The 22,734-nt window shown below is 39.5% G+C and overlaps 2 protein-coding genes and 1 long non-coding RNA gene across 4 annotated transcripts; 2 read left to right on the top strand and 1 right to left on the bottom strand.

The window, feature by feature from the left end:
• Positions 1–286: 286 nt before the first annotated feature.
• Positions 287–13,339, top strand: LOC134796775 (calcineurin subunit B type 2). Of its 2 annotated transcripts, XM_063768994.1 has the most exons (6): positions 287–442; positions 723–762; positions 1,023–1,058; positions 3,670–3,833; positions 11,565–11,699; positions 13,075–13,339. In XM_063768994.1, exons 1-6 carry the CDS (start codon positions 440–442, stop codon positions 13,243–13,245), a joined length of 549 nt encoding a protein of 182 aa, XP_063625064.1. In that variant the 5' UTR covers positions 287–439; the 3' UTR covers positions 13,246–13,339. The 2 variants fall into 2 exon arrangements, with proteins under 2 accessions (XP_063625064.1, XP_063625065.1); XM_063768995.1 differs by lacking the exon at positions 1,023–1,058 and having other exon boundaries at positions 289–442; positions 13,075–13,335.
• A 144-nt stretch (positions 13,340–13,483) lies between these two features.
• LOC134796809 (uncharacterized) lies at positions 13,484–15,777 on the top strand. Its single transcript, XR_010144991.1, has 2 exons — positions 13,484–14,169; positions 14,202–15,777. It is a non-coding gene; the product is annotated as an uncharacterized LOC134796809 (long non-coding RNA).
• A 5,852-nt stretch (positions 15,778–21,629) lies between these two features.
• Positions 21,630–22,527, bottom strand: LOC134796912 (large ribosomal subunit protein uL14m). The gene is made up of 2 exons (XM_063769112.1): positions 22,299–22,527; positions 21,630–21,952 (listed from the first exon to the last, which is right to left on the bottom strand). The coding sequence occupies exons 1-2, from the start codon at positions 22,480–22,482 to the stop codon at positions 21,684–21,686; spliced, it is 453 nt and encodes a 150-aa protein (XP_063625182.1). The 5' UTR covers positions 22,483–22,527; the 3' UTR covers positions 21,630–21,683.
• Between the last annotated feature and the right edge of the window lie 207 nt (positions 22,528–22,734).

Here is a 22,734-nt window from a genome sequence, read left to right as displayed (position 1 = left end):
AACTTTGTCGCCGCAACTTTGTGTTTTGTCTCTGTCGCACTTGACTTCGACACTTGAGTGCGACAGAGACAAAACACAAAGTTGCGGAGACGAAGTTGCTCGTGCATGCATGCCTTAAGAAAAACAAAAAATATCAAGGAAATAGTAGAAATATATTAAACACAACATTTTAAGAAAATTGGTAGAAATAACACTTGCACAGTTCGTACTATCAAAATCGCTGCTAAACTTGGTCTTGATCTATATTTTTGAACGCATCTTAACATTTGACGTTTTAATTTTTAAGTTTGGCAACATAATTTCGCAATTTCTAAAAGAAAGTTTAGATCGATGGTGTAGCGAGGGTTTTTGCGATTTAACATAATTCGTGATAAAATCAGTGTTCGACTGCACCGCAGTTATTCTTCTTTGCTTACGAGTGATTTACTAAAAACTCAAAATGGTAAGTGTGTATTATATTGCGGGCGGGCTAAATTTAACTCCGCTGGTGCTGTTTTGGCCAAGGTGTTGTCTCGCTGCGGAGCGAACGGCGGACCGGCACTACCCGCGGCCCGCGGTGCTCAAACTGCTATCCGACCTCATTGAGATCTAATTGCAATAATCTGAATTCAATGTGGGTACCTACTAATTTGTGTAGCCGTTCTCACTACATACGTGCTAAAAACCAAGAACCTAATCAGGGTCTAATTTAGTAAACTGACAAGATGTAATCTAATTTTCAGGGCAATGAAAACTCAATCCCCATGGAGCTCTGTTCCAACTGTAAGTAATTATTAGTCTTACTAATCTATACTCTTCCAGTCCGTCTCAATCTTTATGTACCTTTTTACTGTTGGTATAAAAATCTAATAAGATCAAATAAAACTAATAATGAAATTGAAGTTGATTCCCATGAGTTGCTTTCTGTGTCTCTAACTTGTTCTGTTTGCTTCCCAACTGACCCGCCCTTCCGACTAAACTTGTTGAGAGTGTTACAGATGGTCTCATGTAGGTTCTGAGCTTAACCAGAGGTTTGTTTTCAGCGCGTGTTAACTGCCTTGATTTTAAGGTGGAGAACTGTGAGTGTGTAGTGACACGGAGGTGTCCCTCATGTTGCATCTCGCACGTCACGTCACTCGCGTCCAGAACAATTTTTCAAACTAAACAAACATCTAGTGCCACATTATGTTCTAGAAATACATGCACAAGAAGCTATACCCGTGCTATGTGCTAAAGTAGCCGAGCACTGTTAACAGCTATTTTTCATCAGTAAAATTTAATAAATGGGATTTCTCCCTAAACAATCAAGTTTTCTTAATAAAGAACTTGCAGTTAACATACAGAAGTTAGGCAGGAGTGTATTCTCTGCTGACCGCTACCTCCAAACTCTTTCCACACCGGCCACTCACACCTGCGCATCTTCTGTGCCGTCAGTTCGTGCCTCACCTTCGGACCGCATACATGTTTCTACTCTATTCTAGAACAACTCTAGGAACATTTCCGTGCATAATTCCTCCATCCTGATGTTGAACGCGTTACACAAAAATTGTTCTGGATGAACATACATGAACTAGTTGTTGGGTAGTGCAACCCGCGATAGTCCAGCGTGTGTAGTTTACATTCTGAATGTTTGTTGCGATCTGTTAGAGACGTTACTGCCACTCAGGGGCGAGGAATGTATGCGAGAGCGGCCGCGGCGGCGCGGGACTTCGCATATACAAGGACCTTGGCAGGGTCGCCAGGGTCGTGTAACTATGTCGAAGGAACATTATAAATTTAAACATAAATATCTTTGTTCATCCAAAGTGACATAGTTCTGTGGAGCCCCATAAACTCTGTACTGCCGCCGCTGCGGCCTCGAGATAGTAACGTGCCGCTTTCTGCACTCGGATGTAATGTATCGTTCTAGATGGCTTTTTATGTTTATAGAATAGACCGTGAACATTTTGTATGATATGTGTATATACGGTGTACATATCGCGTTCAGCGAACGCTCGGGAGATGCTCCTTTCTCTTTCGTTTTGCATGAATAGATTAACGTTTTGAATCGCTGTTCGTTGTACTCACTTTACATAATTGATATTTTTTCTTCATAGTTGGTGTAGCGAAAGAGAAAGCACGCAAAGCACGAGTGAGCACGCGAGTGTTCTGTTAGAATAGACGCTGTTTTAGCGCCAGGAATAGGCAATAGGTTGCCGTGGCGGCTGCAGGCCAGACCAGGCCAAGCTCAAGTGTTAGAAGAACTGGCCAATATAATATGAAACAACAATATTCGAGTGTTATTATGTTCATGGACTTAATAATTGGATGGTTGAAAATAGATCGTCAGTTTATAGAGAAAGACAAATACATACATTAACTTGCTATTCATCAAACACTTTGAACGTCAAAATCCTCAAACCACATTGCCAAAAAGTCAACAAGTATGTTCTCAAATTTTTACTAATGAATCAATTATCTAACTTTGCTATTAACGCTTGGAGTTGCGTTTATTTTAGAGTCGTTTATACAATCTACCTACAATGTTTCTATTGTGTCTTCAGGGCCGTTCTAGTGTTTGAAGTTTGACGCTCAAATGGTTATCTACATTCACTCACAAATGTGTATAGTCCCAGTTAGTAAACAAAGTGATTTGAACTTGCTTTCCGAGCACTTGACCCTGCGCTTTAAGTTGGTTATTAAGCTTACATTTACGTCTAAAGTCCATGAACACGAAAAACTCGTACTAAGATGAGATTTGCTGCACGGATCATCGCACCTCTTTCTCTGTCGGGCGCCTAGGCTCTAAGCTCGTAGGACAGAGATGGAAGAGCGACGTGTAGATTATGGTCTGGTCGGCTGTCGTCCTCGCATCCAAACGCCATTACTCGCATGACACACACCAGGGTTAAATAAGAGTTTCAAGAAAGGGGTGTCTTAATCTAAGTTTGTCCTTCTCCATCTGTATTGTTCGATCGTTGCGAGCGATAAAGATGAGAGTATTGAGAATAGACGATCTACGAATATGTTCGGTCAAGTCCAGTGGCGCGACGTCGACTGATGCGATTTTCTTGTCATCCATCCATCCAACTCTGGCAAACCATTTCAAGATATTCAGTGTTCTCTTGCTCAAACTTTGCTCAGGATTGGGGTCCTGTCGTTCAGATGTTTACGAGCAGAAAATAACCCAATGCAATGGAACAATGATAGTTTTGAGCTGGCAGGTCCATCAGATCAATCTGCCACGATTAACTTAACTATAGAAGCACACGAGGCTATTTGGAGCTTACGTTGTGGCACAAGGCACGTCGCGCCACTGTTCCAACGGATGAAACTATTAGACACAACAGAAATACATTTAACAGACCATCGGTAGACCCTATATCATTGTGGTTCGGTGTACCAATGGTCAATTAACTGTATCGATAATAATTGCTGCACTTGGCCGCGACTTTGTTATAAATACAGGAGCACCTGTAGGTGTGCCTTCGAGATTCATTGCTTCAGTTAATCCTTGAAGTTGTCAGTCACAGTAAACTTAGATTGCGTATTCTCAAGGTTGCGCGAGCTTAGGCCAGTCGAATGCTTAAGCAAACAAGTAGCTTACCTCAAAGTCCTCAACATAAATTTGTGATGGGAGCTACTGGTTTGCCCAAGGCGCCCTGGTGTGTGCCCCACTCCGGATACGTGTTGCAAGTGCTCATGTTTTAGTCGACGCCGACGAGATCCGGCGGCTGGGCAAGCGTTTCCGCAAGCTGGACTTGGACAATTCGGGCGCCCTGTCCATCGATGAGTTCATGTCGCTGCCGGAGCTCCAGCAGAACCCGCTGGTGCAGCGCGTTATCGACATCTTCGACGCTGACGGCAATGGAGAGGTATGTCACTCTAGCAAACCTTTCATCTAAAGCCCGCTACTCGGTGACCAATCAAGCTTCCCACAATCCATGGTCACCAAGGGTGCGCAATATAATGTTGAAATTCAGCAAGGTCATGTTTGCCGGAAGCTTTGTTGGTAACCGTATGGGATCTTAAGGAGAAAAATATCTCCAGACCTAGTGTCGACAGCGACGTAATATGAAATCAAGTGACATTGCTTGACGTCGCAGCCGTTGCCATGGGTCGGGAGTATATTTGTCTCCTGGTCTATTTGTTATATTTGCAGCTAGGTTATCTATTTCAACTCTTCAAACTGCTCAAAACTATTGTAGGTTAGTCGATTTGATCCTAATATCTAAGTCGACAGTCGAAGCGGGTGACCACTGATATTTAAGTAAACTACAGTTACCTTGCATTCTGAAGGTGTTCTTATGTAAACCTCTATTGTCTTACAAAGCGATTAACTGTGCGATAAGATACCTACAATCATTTAGTGGACAATAACGATAATTACACAGTTGTTTTGAACTTAAACTAATTACTTACGCATAGAATTACGGGCGCCATAAAGTAAAGTCTACGCTAAGCAGCTAGGACCTAGGACTTATAATAGGTACAAGATAGGTTACAAAAAATCAATGGGTAAAGAAAAGACCGCAAGGAATTTCGTACATTTACATTTTCTTAAAAAAAATATTTCGTCTACATAAATTTTACTTCGCATTTAAATTATTTTAAACAGATTCATAGTCGCGGCAAAGAGAATAAAGTCTATAGAGACGGATTGTCAAAGTAAATTATGTAGCCACTGTAAATTTACTGCCATCTTTCGACAGAACATAAAACTGTTAGAACGCCATTTGACTTTGATCCTTATTCTTTCAGTGATATGTGTTAACTTATAAATATTAATATTCACGCCATCTACTCGACTATAGGCCAAAGGTATAGTTCCATGTTTTCGAGCGATGGCGCCACAACCTTCAGCCTATGCTCGAGTAGATGGCGTGAATATTAATATTTAAAAAGTTAACACATATCAGTTAAAGAATAAGTATCAAAATCAAATGGCGTTCAAACAGGTTTAATCTTCTGTCGAAAGATGGCAGTAAATGAACTGTAGCTACATAATTTACCATGACAGTAACTCTCTTCTTCAAATCCTCTTTGGTCGCGGTATTAATAATGACAAACGGCCTTGGTTGTTGTTAGTTACATTGTTATCGAACATTGAGGGTGGCACGGTGGCACATGCAACAGGAAAATGTCCAGACAACAACGCGATTCATTGCGGTTATATTACGATATTCGTGTTTAAAATTAATAACACGAAGGATTAGGTTTTACACTTGTACGATACAGAACTTTTATTCGTAATGATTTATTTGTGTTGATTTAAGGGTATGTACCTAATTAATAAAATAAATAATGCCTTTATTTTGTTTCTTTTCGCGATATTGTTATTGCGTCTATAAAAATACACATTTACCTATTTAAAAAAATCAACTGTCTACCGATTGCGGATCATGAGGCCCGCTGACAAACGGGCACATGGACAGACAGAAAAACAGCAGTTATGTTAGGTATAATACGGAGGGACGGACACAAACGTGATAAAAAAACCGGACAAGACTTGGCGATATAAGAAAAACAAGAAGACTTTCGTAAATAATTAATATATTATATCGAACAACACCGGTAAGTAAACGTGAGCGACCGAACGTCTACCATCGTACAACTAGCGACACATGGCCAGTTTTGGAACTAAACATAAAAACTAAAGCGCTGTCTATGACAGCAGTCTAATCAGCCAATATCAAATTTCTATATTCAATACTCCCACTAAATTTGAAATGGCTAATGCTATTTAGTACAATTACTCACAGTACATATTTAACTAAAACAAAACTATAAACCATTAACAGAACAACTTCTTGACTGTAAACAAATAAAATTACAATACTGAAAGTATCTGATCTCTAATGTTCATAAACTGAACAGCCGGTAAAGCCTTGGTAAAAATGTCCGCAAGTTGTTCTGAACTAGGAACATATTTAATATCAATCAACTTTTGTTGGACCTTCTCACGAATGAAATTAAATTTTACATCTATGTGCTTACTTTTCTTATGAAACACTGGGTTATTTATCAGCTTTATAGCACTTTGATTGTCCATACACAAAGTTGTACAATTCATGTCAAAGTCTATGTCTTTAAAAAACTGCTTTAGCCATAAAATATTTTTGGCTGCTTCACAACCAGCCAAAAATTCAGCTTCGCATGTCGATAAGGCCACACAGGGCTGCTTCTGACTAGCCCAAGAAATAGGCCCACCGTTTAACATGAACAAGTAACCCGTAGTTGACTTTCTAGTGTCTAAATCCCCGGCATAATCTGAGTCTGAATAACCAACTAAGTCTGATTGCTTTTCATATTTAATACAAACATCTTTTGTTTTTATAAGGTATTTGATTATTCTTTTTACTTGAGCTACATGCTGCAAACTAGGATTGTTAATATATCTACTTAAAACATTAACACCAAAGCATATGTCAGGCCTAGTTGCATTTGCCAAGAACAATAGCGAGCCAATAGCTTCACGATATGGAAAGTCAATCCTATCATTTTCAGTTTCATTTTTTTGAATAGGCACGTTAACATCAACAGGTGTATTGCATGCATTAGCAGTATTCATATTGAACTTACCTATTATCTGCTCGATATATCTTTTCTGATGGACACAGATAGCGCCATTGCTCTTGACTATTTCTAATCCTACATATTTGTTCAAATCAATTTCTTTAATTTGAAAACCTGTCTTCAAATGGCCAACAATCAGGTCCAAAACTCTAGTAGACTCAGACATAACCAGAGCGTCATCAACATACAAGATTAACAGTGCTTTCACTTTCTCAAAATTACCTACAAAAACACAACTATCTGCCTGTGATTGTTTGAAACCAAATTTCACTAAAAAATCTGTAAATTTCTTATTCCAGCATCTGGACGCTTGTTTCAGCCCATAGAGGGACTTCTACAATTTGCATATCTTATTAGGTGCTGGTGCTTTAACACCTTCAGGCACTTCCATGAATATGTCCTCTTCTAGGACTCCATATAAGAATGCTGTTTTAACATCCAATTGTCTTATATTCCAATTCAATTGAGCAGCAATGCTTAGCAATATTCTAATAGATTCATATCTGGTGGTTGGTGAAAAAGTTTCATAGTAATCAAGACCTTCAATTTGTGTAAAGCCACGAGCGCAAAGGCGGGCTTTATATCTCTCTACTTCACCATCTTTATTTCTCTTAATGTTGAAAACCCATTTAGACGTTATGGTTCTATGATCTTCTCGGCCGACAAAACTCCAGGTGTTATTCTCACGATGGGATTCCAGCTCTTCAGATATAGCTTTCAGCCATTCTTTACACTCTGGGCTGTTGATAGCATCATTATAAGTCACTGGTACATCTAAACTACCTGACAGATTCACTTCAAAATTACAATCTCTCCTGGATCTCAAGTTGTATGGCATGTCATGGCTTAAATTTTCTTGTTCAATTACCCTTTTAAAAGATATTGGGTGTCGCTGCATGCTCCTAAGTACCAGGACTGTAAATAGTAATTTATAAGTTTTTATTAGGATAGGACTAGGATAAACTAACATAGATATAAGTAAATAGTATTGTACATAACTAACAAATATGGACTGTAATTTTGGTCTGAAATAAATATATATTGATTGATTGATTGAATTTCATGAGGTGGCACATAAGTCTCATCCTGTTCATTAGCATCATCATAAGAGGTATCCACAGCATCATCAGCCTCAGCCTCTTCTGGTGCCACCCTTTCTATCTCAACTTGTTCAGAATTATTTTCACTCTCTGCATCATCACCAAATCGAAGTGACACTTCAGCTTCACTTTTCTGAAAATTTGGTGTGTTATTTTCATCAAATATAACATTTCTTGACACAGTCACTCTTTTCGTTTCTGGATTATACATCCTGTAATTTGTGTGTTCATATCCCACTAACATCAATTTCCGACTTTTACTCTCTAGCTTCGTTCTTAATTGATCTGGTACATGAACATAACCCACACATCCAAAAACTCTTACATGATCTAAACTTGGTTTCATATCAGTCCATAGTTCATAAGGTGTGACATTTGGGGTTTGACTTGAAGATACAGCACAACTAACTGCTTCTGCCCAAAGATCAAGGGATATGTCACGAGCATATAGCATAGACCGAGCATTCTGCATAATCGTTTTCATCTCGCGTTCGGCCCTTCCATTCATTTCTGGTGTGTATGGTGCAGTCAATTCATGCACGATGCCTTCACTATCCAGATATTCTTTAAAAGCTTTATTCTTAAATTCACCGCCATTGTCAGTATGCAACACACTCACACTGTGCAAGAATCTATTCTTTATTATAGCATTGTACTTCTTGAAATATTCTAAAGCATCACTCTTGTTCTTAAGAAAGTACACATGTCTATAAGCAGTGGCAGCATCTTTGAATAATATGAAATATTTCATACCTTGTACCGAGGGCTCGATCATGGGCCCACAGAGATCACTATAAACCATGTCACCTGGCTGCAGTGGACCTCTGCTGGACTTCTGGAATGGTCTCCGGGCTTGTTTTCCGTATGCACAACCCTCACACACAAAACTGTCACAATTAGTTAGGTCCACACCGTTTATCACATTATTCTTGCTCATTTTCTGTATTTCTTTAATGTCCATGTGACCTAAACGCTCGTGCCACGTACGCAAGTCCGATTTTTGCACTAAGTTACACTGATTTAATACAGTCTTCACTTTCACTTCATACAAGTTATTTCCTTTTAAGGAAGCACACATAACTTTTTTACCGTCCAGAGAAATAAACGCATCAGAGTCTTTTTTCACAATTTCATAACCTTGTCTTGTTATCACACCTTCAGAGATCAAGTTTCGATGCATTTTAGGGGCATATAAAACACCTTTTAAGATACTGGTCTCCCACTGACCATCAACCCATTTATTCAACAAGATGTCTCCCTGTCCAGCAACTTCTACAACTTCCTTATTGCCCAATTTCAATGGGGAACCTCTGTACTCATGTATTTCTGTAAAATATTCCTTTTTGAAAGAAATATGGCCAGAAGCGCCACTGTCCAATAGCCACTTGTCATCTACATCGGGTTCTTTCCACTCACAGTGAGTAACATTGAAGGCTAACGTGTCACCTTTTCCCTGACTTTTCTTCAGAGCTCGACATTCTTTTGCAAAGTGACCACGAACGCCACAGTTGTAACAAGGGTAACGATGCCCTTGTCCCTTACTTGAATCTTTCTTACTTGAACTAGGAGTTGAGTTAGAAGCGGTAACCTTTTTTTTTATCTGTTTTGAAACAAATAAAGCGGTTTCAACATTTTCTTCCACATTTAAGCTCGCCTCCTCGTCCAGTAGACGTGCAGTCAAGTTTATTATACTTTGTGACTTCGGATCAAGAGACATCCATGCTTGACGTAAAGATCTGAACTTCGGGGGAAGAGTACTCAAAATCTTCGTCATAATTGCAGTATCACTGATTGTCTCTCCACTCTCCTTGAGTTGTTTGGCCAAGCTTTCAACTTTAGCGATATGCTGAGCTATGCTATCCGTAGGGCTCATTTTGTATTGATAAAATCTCTCATGAATCATCATTTTCGTAAGCTCAGACTTTTGCTCATAGATAGATTCGAGTTTGGTCAATATTTCTAGTGCGGTCCCGCAATTTTCAATAAGCGCAATTTGGTTAAGATGCATGGCCGATGTCATGATAAACATCGCCATCCCATCATCTTTGTTCCATTTTGTGGCATCCGATTCCGGCTTAACCTCATTTATATCTAAACCTTTCGCTCGTAATGCGCACATAATTTGAAACTTCCATTGCTTGAAATTCGTTCCATCGAATTTTTCGACTTTTCCAGTAACCTCCATTTTTGTTCACACGCCGCCGTGTTTTGTTTTTCTTCGAGGCACTTTTTCACTGAATTTACTTTACCGTATAACTATTTCTTTGTTTAACTATCACTCGCGTGAGCAGACCGCCCATAACCACTTGGCGATATAAGAAAAACAAGAAGACTTTCGTAAATAATTAATATATTATATCGAACAACACCGGTAAGTAAACGTGAGCGACCGAACGTCTACCATCGTACAACTAGCGACACATGGCCAGTTTTGGAACTAAACATAAAAACTAAAGCGCTGTCTATGACAGCAGTCTAATCAGCCAATATCAAATTTCTATATTCAATAGCAAGTGCGAATCGGACTCGCGCACGAAGGGTTCCGTACCATAATGCAAAAAACGGCAAAAAAAAAACCGGTCACCCATCCAAGTACTGACCCCGCCCGACGTTGCTTAACTTCGGTCAAAAATCACGTTTGTTGTATTAAGCCCCACTTAAATCTTTATTTTATTCTGTTTTTAGTATTTGTTGTTATAGCGGCAACAGAAATACATCATCTGTGAAAATTTCAACTGACTAGCTATCACGGTTCGTGAGATACAGCCTGGTGACAGACAGACGGACGGACGGACGGACGGACGGACGGACGGACGGACAGCGGAGTCTTAGTAATAGGGTCCCGTTTTACCCTTTGGGTACGGAACCCTAAAAAATCAACTGATTTTGAAGAACTGTCCCGTTTACTAGCTCCTCTGTATATTCCGATGTAACATCCACGTTCCACGTTTAAATAGCAGGAGTAGCAGGACCATTTCGTATTTCGACGCAAGATGAAATTTCTTAAAAACTCTTACATTCTCTTAAACATTTTTAAGTAAACATATTAACCTCTATGTATGACATTACTTGAACATAGCATGTAAAAACACTAAAGTCAGGTAGTTCAAGTTGCGGCTTCGCACTGTTTGTTGATAAACAAACGTGACGTCACCGGCGGCGCGCGCGCACATTATCGCGCTGTGTCACGCGATAATCCACCGTAACGGCTTTTAAAAAATCGCTCGACATATTATGTATTACTTACTTGTTATTGTTTGATCATAAGGTATATAATTGAATGAGTTTTTAAATTAGTAGATGTGTTTTGCGCGGCATTGTTACCCGATAATTATTTTTGTTGACTGCCTAACTGTAACTGAGAGAAAAGTAAAGTTGTCAGTTAAAGTTTAACTCAAAAAGCATGAATGTCTCTTCGTAGGATAAATCTTTGACTTGTGTCTAGCATCCTAAAACGAATTCCTTTGTACAGTTCGAGTAAAGATGCGAAGGTCATATAGACATTAGACACATTGGTTTTAAAACCGGAAATGCCAGTTGGTTCTCTAGTCCAACGTCTGTATCGAAACTGAGTAGATGGGTAGTTTTAAAATTAATGAGATCTCCTCGTATCTTTGTTTCCAGAGACTGTAAATAAAAGTTCTATTATGCTAGCTTAAGCATGATAAAGTCTACACTGCAACAGCAATTTTAAAACTGTCCAACCTAACTTACGCTGATTACGTTAGCAAATATTACATCTAAATTTGTCATAAGAAAACATGGTGTCCTTTCCTGAAACAAAATAAACTGTCTTTCAACTTCTAAAATAATAATAATGGCTTTAAAGTCAGAACAAATGGCAAATCATACAGCAAATTATCCTCATATACTCCTTGTCTCCCTTTAGCTGGGTTTTTCTGTAGTAATTATAATTTTATCTGTTGACAGGTGGACTTCAAGGAATTCATCCAGGGTGTGTCGCAGTTCAGCGTGAAGGGCGACAAGCTGTCCAAGCTTCGCTTCGCGTTCCGTATCTACGACATGGACAATGACGGATTCATCTCCAACGGAGAGCTTTTCCAGGTAATTTCTTCCTATCCTTGGTACTTCTAGGTCATCCAGGGTGTGTCGCAGTTCAGCGTGAAGGGAGATAAGCTGTCCCAGCTTCGCTTCGCGTTCCGCATCTACGACATGGACAATGACGGGTTCATCTCCAACGTAGAGCTGTTCCAGGTAATTTCTTCCTATTCTTGGCACTTCAAGGTCATTCAGGGTGTGTCGCAGTTCAGCGTGAAGGGAGATAAGCTGTCCCAGCGTCGCTTCGCGTTCCGCATCTACGACATGGACAATGACGGGTTCATCTCCAACGTAGAGCTCTTCCAGGTAATTTCTTCCTATTCTTGGTACTTCAAGGTCATTCAGGGTGTGTCGCAGTTCAGCGTAAAGGGCGACAGGCTGCCCAAGCTTCGCTTCGCGTTCCGCATCTACGACATGGACAACGACGGGTTCATCTCCAACGGAGAGCTCTTCCAGGTAAAGCTTTCTTCCTAATCTTCCTATCCTTATTACCCCGGCCACATACTCGACGAGTGGCATGGGAAGTAGGCAGAGACGTAGTGTGGCCGCGCTACTGCCGCTCGTCATGCTCCTCGTCATGCCCACCGCTCCCTATTTTGTCGGTTTTTTGGCGTGAGTCAAAGACCGCCAAGGGGCGTCGCGATTAATCGCGCGAGTAGGACAGTGTGTGGCAAGAGCAGTGCGATGAGCATAGTCTGTCGAGGTATAAGATAGATGCATCCAGACGTGGTACGGTGTACAGTGCGTAGCATGCTGAGAGAGTAAGACGCGCTAAAACAATAGCGACTCATGTATTCGGCCTTGCGCAAGATAACGAATATAATGAATATAGTGATACTTGCGGACAATGCTTAGATAATTATGCAAATATGTTGTCTTTACTTCACGGTAAGTCACGGGTTTTATAAGTCATGTGAGGCATCCATGATTCATAGTGGAGTTCATAAAATATGTATCCATTTTTTCACCTTATTGCAATGGATTTAGGTGAAGAACCGTATGACATACTTATGAACTCGGCTGTACCTCGGCTTCCTCTGGCATGATTGTTTTAAGATTGCATATAATAAGAAAATAAAGTGACCTACAACTACATACTTTAATATTTTTTGAAAATGTTGTCCCAATTCCCAACGGGCAGCAAGAATGAAACTTAGCATGAGTGTTTAGAGCACAAAAATAAAACAGAAGTATCTAAAAGGCAAAATAACATCGGTTGCCAAAAATTTGCGCGTTGTAGCTAAATACCTAACTATGTATAAAAGTTATGTACACATGTACATCCGCAATGCAAGCGAGTTGCATGCCGGATGCGACCATATTTTAAATTAGGAACCCAAACGGAATCACAAATATTAACCAGCGACCATAACCTCCGCAGGTCCTCAAGATGATGGTGGGCAACAACTTGAAAGACACGCAGCTGCAACAGATCGTCGACAAGACGATCCTCTTCGCGGACCGCGACGAGGACGGCAAGATATCGTTCGAGGAGTTCTGCTCCGTGGTTGGCAACACTGACATTCACAAAAAGATGGTCGTCGACGTGTAAGGCGCTGCGGCCGGCTCCGTGTTGCTTCGCGTCTTCTTTGAGTTTGACACGGGGCCTCTTGGTCACTAGCCACACTGGCCGTTGGGAGTTTTAGTTTCGATGGTACCTGAAAGAATCTATCTTAAACTGTATTCGAATACAAAAATCTAAGAATCTTAAGGTGCGTCCATATCTGGCGAACGCGCAGCGATTTTGCGTCTGTGGAAGACTCGCTGACTGCTCGCGTGCATTACTTAGCACATATGTAAGTTCATAATTGTTTTTCATTGTACTTTCACGGAAACGTACGAACGTGTCTTGCTATTTCAGTGAGTCTCAGTACAAAAAGTACTGAGGTTGACTGAAGTAGCATGACAAATTTGAACGTTTCCGAGAAAATACGACGGAAAACAATTATGCCCTACATGTGTACGATGTAATCGTCGAATCAGTAAATTGACTGTTTGTAACCCCTATTACAACGAGATAGGGGGAACCAATGGTCAGATAACTGTATTGCTTATTACAGTGCACGAATGATACGTAAATATGGTGCTCGCGGCGCATTCGCCATTTATGACAGACCATTAAAAATACGTGTTTGTACAAAAAACACAAAAATAAATTCAAAATATTACCTACCGTCACATTTAAATTTATCTTTGTGTATTATACCAAAAAAACGTGTACTTACTCAAGTGATGAATGTAATTTGGTACCTATGTATATGAAATAAGAGTTTCAAAGTCCAGTGTGGCGGGTCGCAGCGTCCCGTAGTAGCTAGAACACTATTCAATTGCCTCGGTCCGGGCGAGGTCGATCAAATCTATATCGAGATATCAAAGTGCCGTATTTGCGCAGTTCTCGGCTATGCCTTTTTGAACAAAATTAAATATGACTCTCAAAAACGCTACAGCTTTATGTTGATCTCGTGGGTTTTTCTTTGTAGGTAGGTACCTACAAATGTCTAAATGTAGGTACATTTAGACGGTGATAACTTTTTATAGGTCAACAAAAACATTCTTGTCGATATACGTAAAACTAAAACACATACCTATACAGTAATATAAATTACTGTTTAGAAGAAATAAATGAAGGTTATAGAAGAAAATTTATACCCGGGTAACCTTAAGGTTAACCCGTGTACCCCGGTCCAGTTGCAATATGGATTGTGAGCCACAAATAAATGTCGAGAACTGCCGTTAGCCCGCGACCGAAGCTCCTATCATTAAATCATTATCGTAACTCTTCCTAGATTAAGTAAAACATACATTTTAATAGTTATACGACGTCATTAGAACTTTTATCATAGGCGAAACGTGAGTAGATTTTTATTTTATAATTTTGTTGCGGTATATTTTAGTAGGTATTGTTATTTAGTATTTTATTTCTGCAGTAGGTGTCGGTCGAGTCGCACGGGCCGCCAGTAGGGCGGCTTGTTACAAACTATAGTCAGGTGTTAGCGTAGCGAGCGGAGCGGCCGCGATGATAGCTCATACAATATTATGTGACGATATATACGCTTAATATAAACAACGGGTGATATAATGTGTCGGTTTCAAGTAAAAAGTCCTATAGTCAGAGTAACGTAAGGCTTGATTGTCGACAGTTATGAATTTACCCTTGCATAGGTAAATAAAAGAAGCTTTGGCTATCAGTTAAATGGTAGGTGTTAGTTTCATATATATAAGGGTCAATACATAAGTAAAAATAATTCTTACGTAACTTCGATTATAAATTGTCGGTATTTAGTAGTATTGCTTACAGGCATAAAGATTGCATACTAAAAATCCATATTAAACCCGACAATATAGTATCTTTTTCTTGAAATAGTCACTTATAAGCCCAAATAAAAACCTTGTATTTTCAGAGTTTCGGTGTTGTCTTGTAGCCTTTATATAATCATATTATATTAACGCCTAGTAATATTGAATGGGAATATATCTGTGTACACGGGTAGACGGTAATAAGACAGTTAGCTGCACGATAACAGCATATAATCTTTTCGACACGATATTTGTTATAGAGTAGTAGGTGTACCCGTGTACCCGCCGGGTGGATACCCGGGGTTTTCAAAAAAGGTGTACCACTTACTTTTATTCGCATTACTAACAGCTTTTGAGTAATTTTGATCACAACTAGTGATTTATTTCATTGATTTTGAAGACAAGAAAAAAAAGTGATCCAATTTTTCATACAAAAATTTTGGTGTCAGTTTTGTGACGGTCCATTCAAAATGTATGTGAAAATTCGTCACAAAACGGTCATTGTTTTCGGACACGTTTTTTCCTTTATAAATCGATAGTCCTTGTGATTCTGACTCAGAATTTCGGACTATCGACTCTGAGTAGAAATAACTCAAAAGTTGATGGTATTTCACAAAATAAATGGTACACTTTCTCACCCGTATCGTGGCCGTCCGCTCAGTATTTACTTCTACTATACTGATCTTATCGCCTTATCCGAATTTTATACAATTAACTGTAACTTTTTAATGTTAGCTTGTTCTAGTGTCCTATTTACTACTGTAATATAAGGATGCGGTCGTTTGTATGTTTGTGTGTACGCCTCTCACCCATCCTTCCCTTCCCTTCCTTAACTACACTAATATTTATTGATATGGGGCTCATTTCTCGAACAGGGGGCCATTTCTAGAACGATATTAGTCTAATATTATTAGTGTGTTGTCATGGCAACCCATACGGTTAACAGGGGCCCATTTCTCGAAAGATATTAGTCTAATATTACTAGTGTGTTGTCATGTCAACCCATACGGTTAACAGGGGCCCATTTCTCGAAAGATATTAGTCTAATATTACTAGTGTGTTGTCATGGCAACCCATACGAGAAATGGGCCCCAGTTCGTGGACTAAATCGTATGGGTTGCCATGACAACATACTAATAATATTAGACTAATATAGTTTGAAAAATGGGCCCATTGTCTCTTTAACTTAGAAAGGAAGAAATTATCTATTAATAAATACTAGTGTTAACTGCCAGTATTTCCAAATTTTTAACCTATACGGTATTTTACTACTTAAATCTCCGGAATTCAAATTAAATTCGCCCTTACTCTGCTTCCTTCTTATCGGTTCTACATACAAAGTCACCCGTCTATTTTTCAATGTTTTTTGGTAAATAGGCCGAATTGGGGAAAAGGAAACAATCATTTTCCCCTTAATTTATTTTTAATATTATTTGCATTGTACCCTCCTGTAATATCACAGTTTTAACTCTCCTATGGTTGACTTGAATTATATTCTCTTGATATCACTGGCTGTATGGTGATGGACAAAGTTTATTTATTGGTGGATCGGCCGAGCCGGGTAGAACACAAATATTTATTTAAAAAAATCTTATGTATTTAAAATAAACGATGGGTGATAGCGATTCGCCATTGATCTGGTTGATCTGGGAAAACAGTAGAGGATCGGACTGATTGGTCAGATGATATATAGTGTGTAGCTTTCAAATAGAGCTTGACGGCTAATCCTATTGTCTATTGTTAAGTAGGTAAAACCGCACGTGCTACTTACCTGCAAAAAAGGGTCTTAATTATTCTATTTGGCATCTGAGCGCGGGCTAGTCCAACGCTCAAAAAACCAGTGTAGGTGCGCTCTCCGATAACGCGCCTTTGTTACGCATCCTGATGACACATTTTAGACTGGTTCTGTAGCGTTCGACTCGCCGGCACTCAGTAACCGAAGTACGTATTTTTTATGCAGGTGGTTGTGGCACGTGGCACGAGCGGTTTTACTTAACAATAGACAATAGGATTAGCCGTCGAGCTCTGTTTGAAAGCTACACACTATACTTATAGTTATTTTTTTCGAAATGTTTAAAATGGACAGTCCGTCAATGCGATTGGACCATAAATGGCGTTATACGTTGGTGATGATATTTTAGCATTCAAAATGCCTCATTTATTTCATTACAAATACAAATGTTTATTTCTTAGAATATGGTAGTACAATGATGGTCAAATTATTGAAAGACTAATCTTAGAAGTCGCAATTATAAGTAACTGCTGTTTATTCTATATTTTTTCTCGTGTTTTTTATGAGTTATATATATAGTTATAAGTAAAAAAAACATTCTGACTACAGTTCGATTCTCTGTTATTAACACAGAATCTTAATCCTCTATCCCCTCCCCCGTCCGTCCTCACCCCCTTCCTTTTCCGCAGGTCCTGACCTCTCTGAGGCGCCCCGGCGTGTAATGACGTCACACTATCACTGTATTTCGTCCAGTTAAGATATTTTTCGACCGTTTCCGACAACGTCGACGAGCTCCATTTATCGGTGAGGGTTTATTGTATTGCTTATTCCTTGTTTTATATCCTAAATACTAAAATTACAGGATGATTGCCCCAAGTCCAAGCGAGCGTCTTTTACTTACAGCTTTAGTACAAAATGAGGATGATTGGGTTTGTTGGAGCACGCTAAGTTTTCATGCCAAGTGATATATTAAATATGGCACTCCTATGGTATACCTACTTATGTAATTATGTATGCATTGTCACTGCCAAGTCAGTGCAAACTTAGCGTGGTCGTAGTCTAGTAAATTGGCCGATTGAACTGTTATTTCAGTACCTGAGATATAAAAACAGGGTTTAGGCCTTGGGTCTCCGGTTGATGTGCAGCGCCACGTTGCATGGCAACATTCTAAAGCCTCCTAAAACATACGAGAAAAATTTACATTCGAATGTGAAATCAACAGAGAAAGAAATATGGTTGAATTTCTTTTGTTTTGATATCGAACGATAAAAGAAATGCAACTCTATTCCAATTGGAAATAGAATAAATTACATTGAAATAATTAGTACAATGGATGCCCGTGGCCTAAGGATGATAAAAAGTAGCGTACCTACATCAACCATAGACTCAAGGCTTAGACGCGCGAGCGGCTCGAGTGATTTTTACCAAGTGTACAAATGAGTGCCATTAACATGGCGCCACCAACGCGTTCGGCGTCCGCCGTGTGACATGCCAATCGTTCTACCGTTAATGTTGCAAGAAGAATAGACTAAGGGTTTATTATAGGTCAAGATCGATATCTATTCTAACGAAACGAATGTAAGAATTGGATCCATTTTGACATACCGTTCGGTGCAATAGTACGTATAATAATCCCTTAAAAATGAAGTTTAACGGGTATTCAGAAAACCCAGTGTATGAAAATTAAGAAACGATGAACGATTGTGGAGGACGAAGGAATCAAATCGCCAAAACTGATCAAATTTTTCGTAAATTCCCGGAATATGCATACTGTCTTAACATAAAATAAATTTTAGCTAGAATGATACCACCAAGCAGGGCCGGATTAAGCATGTCGGGGCCCCTAGGCAGTGCAAGGCTCGGGGCCCCCTACAGTCAATTCTGTATACAGCATGTTCAGTTGTTCAGTACCTACAGGGAAATAAGTTTGCGTTTTTAATTTCAATCTTCAGCCGAGAGGATCCGAATCTAGTCAGAACGATGTCTTTTTCGCTCTTATTGCTTGGACATAAAGCTTTTTTCTATCAATTTTTGCCGATTCCGCGTTGCGTCAAGTGTAGGAAGAGCCCTTTAGGCTTAAGGCCAATCCCCAGTGGAATACCAAAGCTTGAGCGTCACTTTCCTATCTAACAATGGCAAATTTTAAGCGAGGCTACGCTTAATTTTGCGAGACTGAACAACGATTGTCCGACCATAAGACAAAACGCCGAGCCACATGATTAGAATCAACCTAGTAATAAATAATTTCCATATATTAAAATTATTAGAGTTAGACTAAGATAAGTCTGCAACGATTTTGATAGCACACGCAGTGCCAGTGTTATTTTAAACGTCAAAATGCTATGAAATTATGACGTATAAATAACACTTGCACTGCGTATCCTATCAAAATCATTGCAGACTTTTCGTGGTCTAATTGTATTCATTTACCAGTCAAGCTAACATGTAGATAAAGGGTCAACCAAAAAACCTACCAAAAACGCGAGCGAAGCGAGCGCGAAATTTTTATTAACAATATCGCAAATTGTGAAAGCCTCTTAAAAGGCCAGGCCGGGTACCGATCTTCACCTGGGCCTAAAAGTCGAAAGTGAGGCGAGCTTTCATGCCGCGAAGTCAAAGCCGTGCTTCAGGCTTCAGGATAAGTACATAGTTGAGCAAAGACACGAACCAAATTCCAAAAAGCGAGACTGCAGGCCCAGCTAGGCGCAGCGAGGCCAAAGCCTAAGCTGAAGTAGAGGAGATGAGGAACACAAACCAATGGTAAATTGAGGTAAAAAGTGAGGCTGAAGTGAAGATCGAGCTCAGCAATCTCCGCATTGCTTGACAAGCCCGAAGCGTCTTTTAGCGAAGTGAGCTTTCATGCGAGGCCAAGCTACTGAAATCAATATTGATATTTCTTAAAAAGCGACGCCGAAGGCTGAGCTGTAAGGAAGCAGCGCTCTGACATGAACCAATCGTCGAAAAAAGGTCACTTTTGTGACGCAGTTTTACATACATACATTTTGTATGGATCGTCACTAAACTGACACCCCAAATTCGTCTACAAAACTGGAGACACTTTTTTTCTTTATTTTCATCAATAGTCCTCGTGATTCTGAGTCGAAATAACCCAGAAGTTGTTGGTTGTTCAAAAAAAAGGATATGTTAAAATTTTTTCAGAAAACCTTTCTAACAGGGGCCCGTTTCTCAAAAGCTTGTAACTTGTAATACAAGCGGATGTCACTTTTTGACAGCTTTTGTTAGAAAGGGACTTCCACTTGTATTACAAGCATTTGAGAAACGGGCCCCAGGTACGCATATACGCCCCGTAAACTGTAACGTATTGCTTCAATTTTATTCCAGTTACATTAAATTCAACAATGGATCTAAAGAAAAACAATAACAAAAGCATACTCATTATTATTAAGCAACTAATGTTACTCGTGAATTTTGACCCTATGAAACATAATTTTATTTGGTGCGAGCTGAGCCGCCGGGGCCCCCTAGCCGAGGCGGGGCCCCTAGGCAGTTGCCTACTTTGACTTAGGGTTAATCCGGCCCTGGTTACATACCCTGTTTTACATACACAATCACATTTCTAAATAGCTAAAAGTATGTTGGTGGTAACAGGGGAGGTCCTTACTGTTTACAATGAAAGCATGGAATTGTCTTAAGTGTTATGTTATCTTATGTCATACGGCGGGCGCTCGGACGTACCGCGAATCTTCATCTCTAGTCACAGCTGTTGTGCATATAATATACTAAATATATAAAATCATGTTATCCATCATAAGTAGCGTCTTCGGCGCGTCAATAGCATTAATCTAAATAAAATTCTTATCTTATAAGTATCGTTCACAGTTTTAAACAAATGAAATGTAGCAATATACGATTTTAAAGCCTTATTAAAATGGCGGCGACTTGTCAGATGACTCGCGAATGTCAGGCCAGCTAATGTGGTTGTAGAAAGTTGCTGAGGATATACCCATGGATATAATAGGTTAAGCTTAGCGCTGGTTCGCTATAATAACAGTTAACTGACCATAAATAAACTTTATTGCAACGAGATAAGGGCTACCAATTGTCAATTAAGTGTGTCGCTGTTAAAAGTATGAGGCGGTGCCTCTGTCAAGAACACTTCCATCGTTTTCTTTAATATCATACTACCCTGATGTAGATGTCACCGACCTATTCATCCAAGACTCTAAAAAAAGTTACCAAATAGCTCAATGAAGTGGTTATAGATGAAATAAAGGTTTTGTAATGAGCATCTTACATCTTCCTAGTTATAGCAGCATCCGAAATGCTTTTGTTGCGTAATTTAGGAAGCTAAGTTAAGCAGCTAAATGTTTACACTACTAAATCAGGAAAGACGTTCAGGATAGTATAACACAGTTTTCAAAGAAGGGTACCTAATATGTCAGCTTCTTTCTACCGCCACGGTTAACTTGCTGGGGTCGGGCGGGCGCCGCCGGGACGTGTTCTGTACTTACCGCGCCGTGTCGTCAGTCGGTAGCATGTCGTGTCCTTACTTCGAGTGGAACTGAATTTAGTTTTTATTAAATTTTCAAATTTCTATCTTTGTTTTATTTTTACCCTCCATAAGAATAAACTTGTAAAAGCAACCTAATAGCTTGTTTGGAAGTTAGATTTTGTGTTCCATTATGGTTTTTGAGTATTATGAGAAACAAGACCAAAAAAGGGCTTTAGATTAAAAATGACTAAATTTAGCTTGTTAAATGAAAAAAGATCTGGATAAACATGCAAGCATGCAAGTACTGCCTAGCAGTAACACCTGCTGCCTTATGTCTAAAACAGGTTAAAAACCTCTTTCTACATTCTATAACACTACAAAACTTCTAACATTTAGAGAAATAATTATTTTTCATTATCTTAACCAAAAAGGATTAAATCAATACATTATTGTATAACAAATAGATTTATTCAATATCACTACCTATTTACAAACTAGAACTAACAACTTAAACAAACCTAGTGGCTATTCCGAGTAGCTTTGTGTAATCTGCACCCTTTGAGTGTGTTCTCTCCTTGAGAATGGTGCGCAGAATTGTTGGGATGGGCACATGAATACGGGTTCCCAGCGGTGTGCCATTGTCATCTATGAGCACTACATTGTTGCTGTCAAATTTGGGTACCTTCACCTTTTGTGTTTGCTTCAGACCCACTAGGATGCCCTTTTTCTTTTGTCCTTTGATTGCCACCATCACTCGGTCTCCAATGAAGCCTACTCCTGCAAAATATAGCAATTTTGAATGAATATGTGTGCACATACTTACCTACATTTACACTTCCAATTGTTGCTTACAACCATACTTACTCACTGCTGTTATTACTTAAATAGGCCTTACTGCCAAAAATTAGGTCTAGTTGTAACCAATTCTAGAATCGAGATGGTTAATTTTAGTCTGTCAATTTGGTGTGATACTTTACATTCTGTGTGGTGGTGTGTATAAAAGTTCAGTGAGTGGTGGTCTGATTGTGAGCATTATTTTGACTTCACGGCCGAGTTTACGAGGTACTGCAGGTGAGTATAACATTTCCCTTGTAAATAATATAGAGAAAAACCAAGGGCTTACGTCTTTTGTTATAAACGCAGATGATCTTGGGCGGCTTGCCTTCTGCCATGGCTCGCTTGCCGATTTCGGAGTTGTCGACGACTCGCAGTCTTGATAACAACCGCACCTCGCTCAGACTAGCCGTCGTGTGGAACCCACAGGCCTGCCCGGCCGGCATTAACTTATTAATCAGGGTTTTAAACATTACTAGATGTATTAATGTAAATAAATGGTAAAAGTGAGGTTATACACTTTTGACATCCGTCAAATTGACTTTGACGTTTAGGCTGAGTTGCGTTTAGTTTCATTTGGGATGGGAAGTGTTGTGTGTTGCGTTCAGCATAAGGTTCCAAAAAAGTCTTCATCAACACTAGAGTAAGGACCACCACAGACTTGGATTCAGATCTAAGTGTTTTTTTCGATTATTGTTTTCCTATAAAGGCCAGAGCACGCCGGT

This window comes from Cydia splendana, chromosome 14, assembly GCF_910591565.1.
Source record: "Cydia splendana chromosome 14, ilCydSple1.2, whole genome shotgun sequence".
NCBI classification, from domain to species: domain Eukaryota; kingdom Metazoa; phylum Arthropoda; class Insecta; order Lepidoptera; family Tortricidae; genus Cydia; species Cydia splendana.
The sequence above is the reverse complement of the archived record's forward strand: the minus strand, read 5'-3'. Positions and strand labels throughout refer to the sequence as shown.

Excerpts from the sequence above, each read along its gene's own strand:
- LOC134796775 (XM_063768994.1), top strand. Across the intron at positions 763-1,022 it reads CATGGAGCTCTGTTCCAACT|CGCGTGTTAACTGCCTTGAT; the intron begins GTAAGTAATTAT and ends GTTTGTTTTCAG. Across the intron at positions 1,059-3,669 it reads TGATTTTAAGGTGGAGAACT|TCGACGCCGACGAGATCCGG; the intron begins GTGAGTGTGTAG and ends CTCATGTTTTAG.
- LOC134796912 (XM_063769112.1), bottom strand. The coding sequence starts at position 22,482 with ATGTTTAAAACCCTGATTAATAAGTTAATGCCGGCCGGGCAGGCCTGT. Across the intron at positions 21,953-22,298 it reads CTGCGTTTATAACAAAAGAC|GAGTAGGCTTCATTGGAGAC; the intron begins GTAAGCCCTTGG and ends TATATTTTGCAG.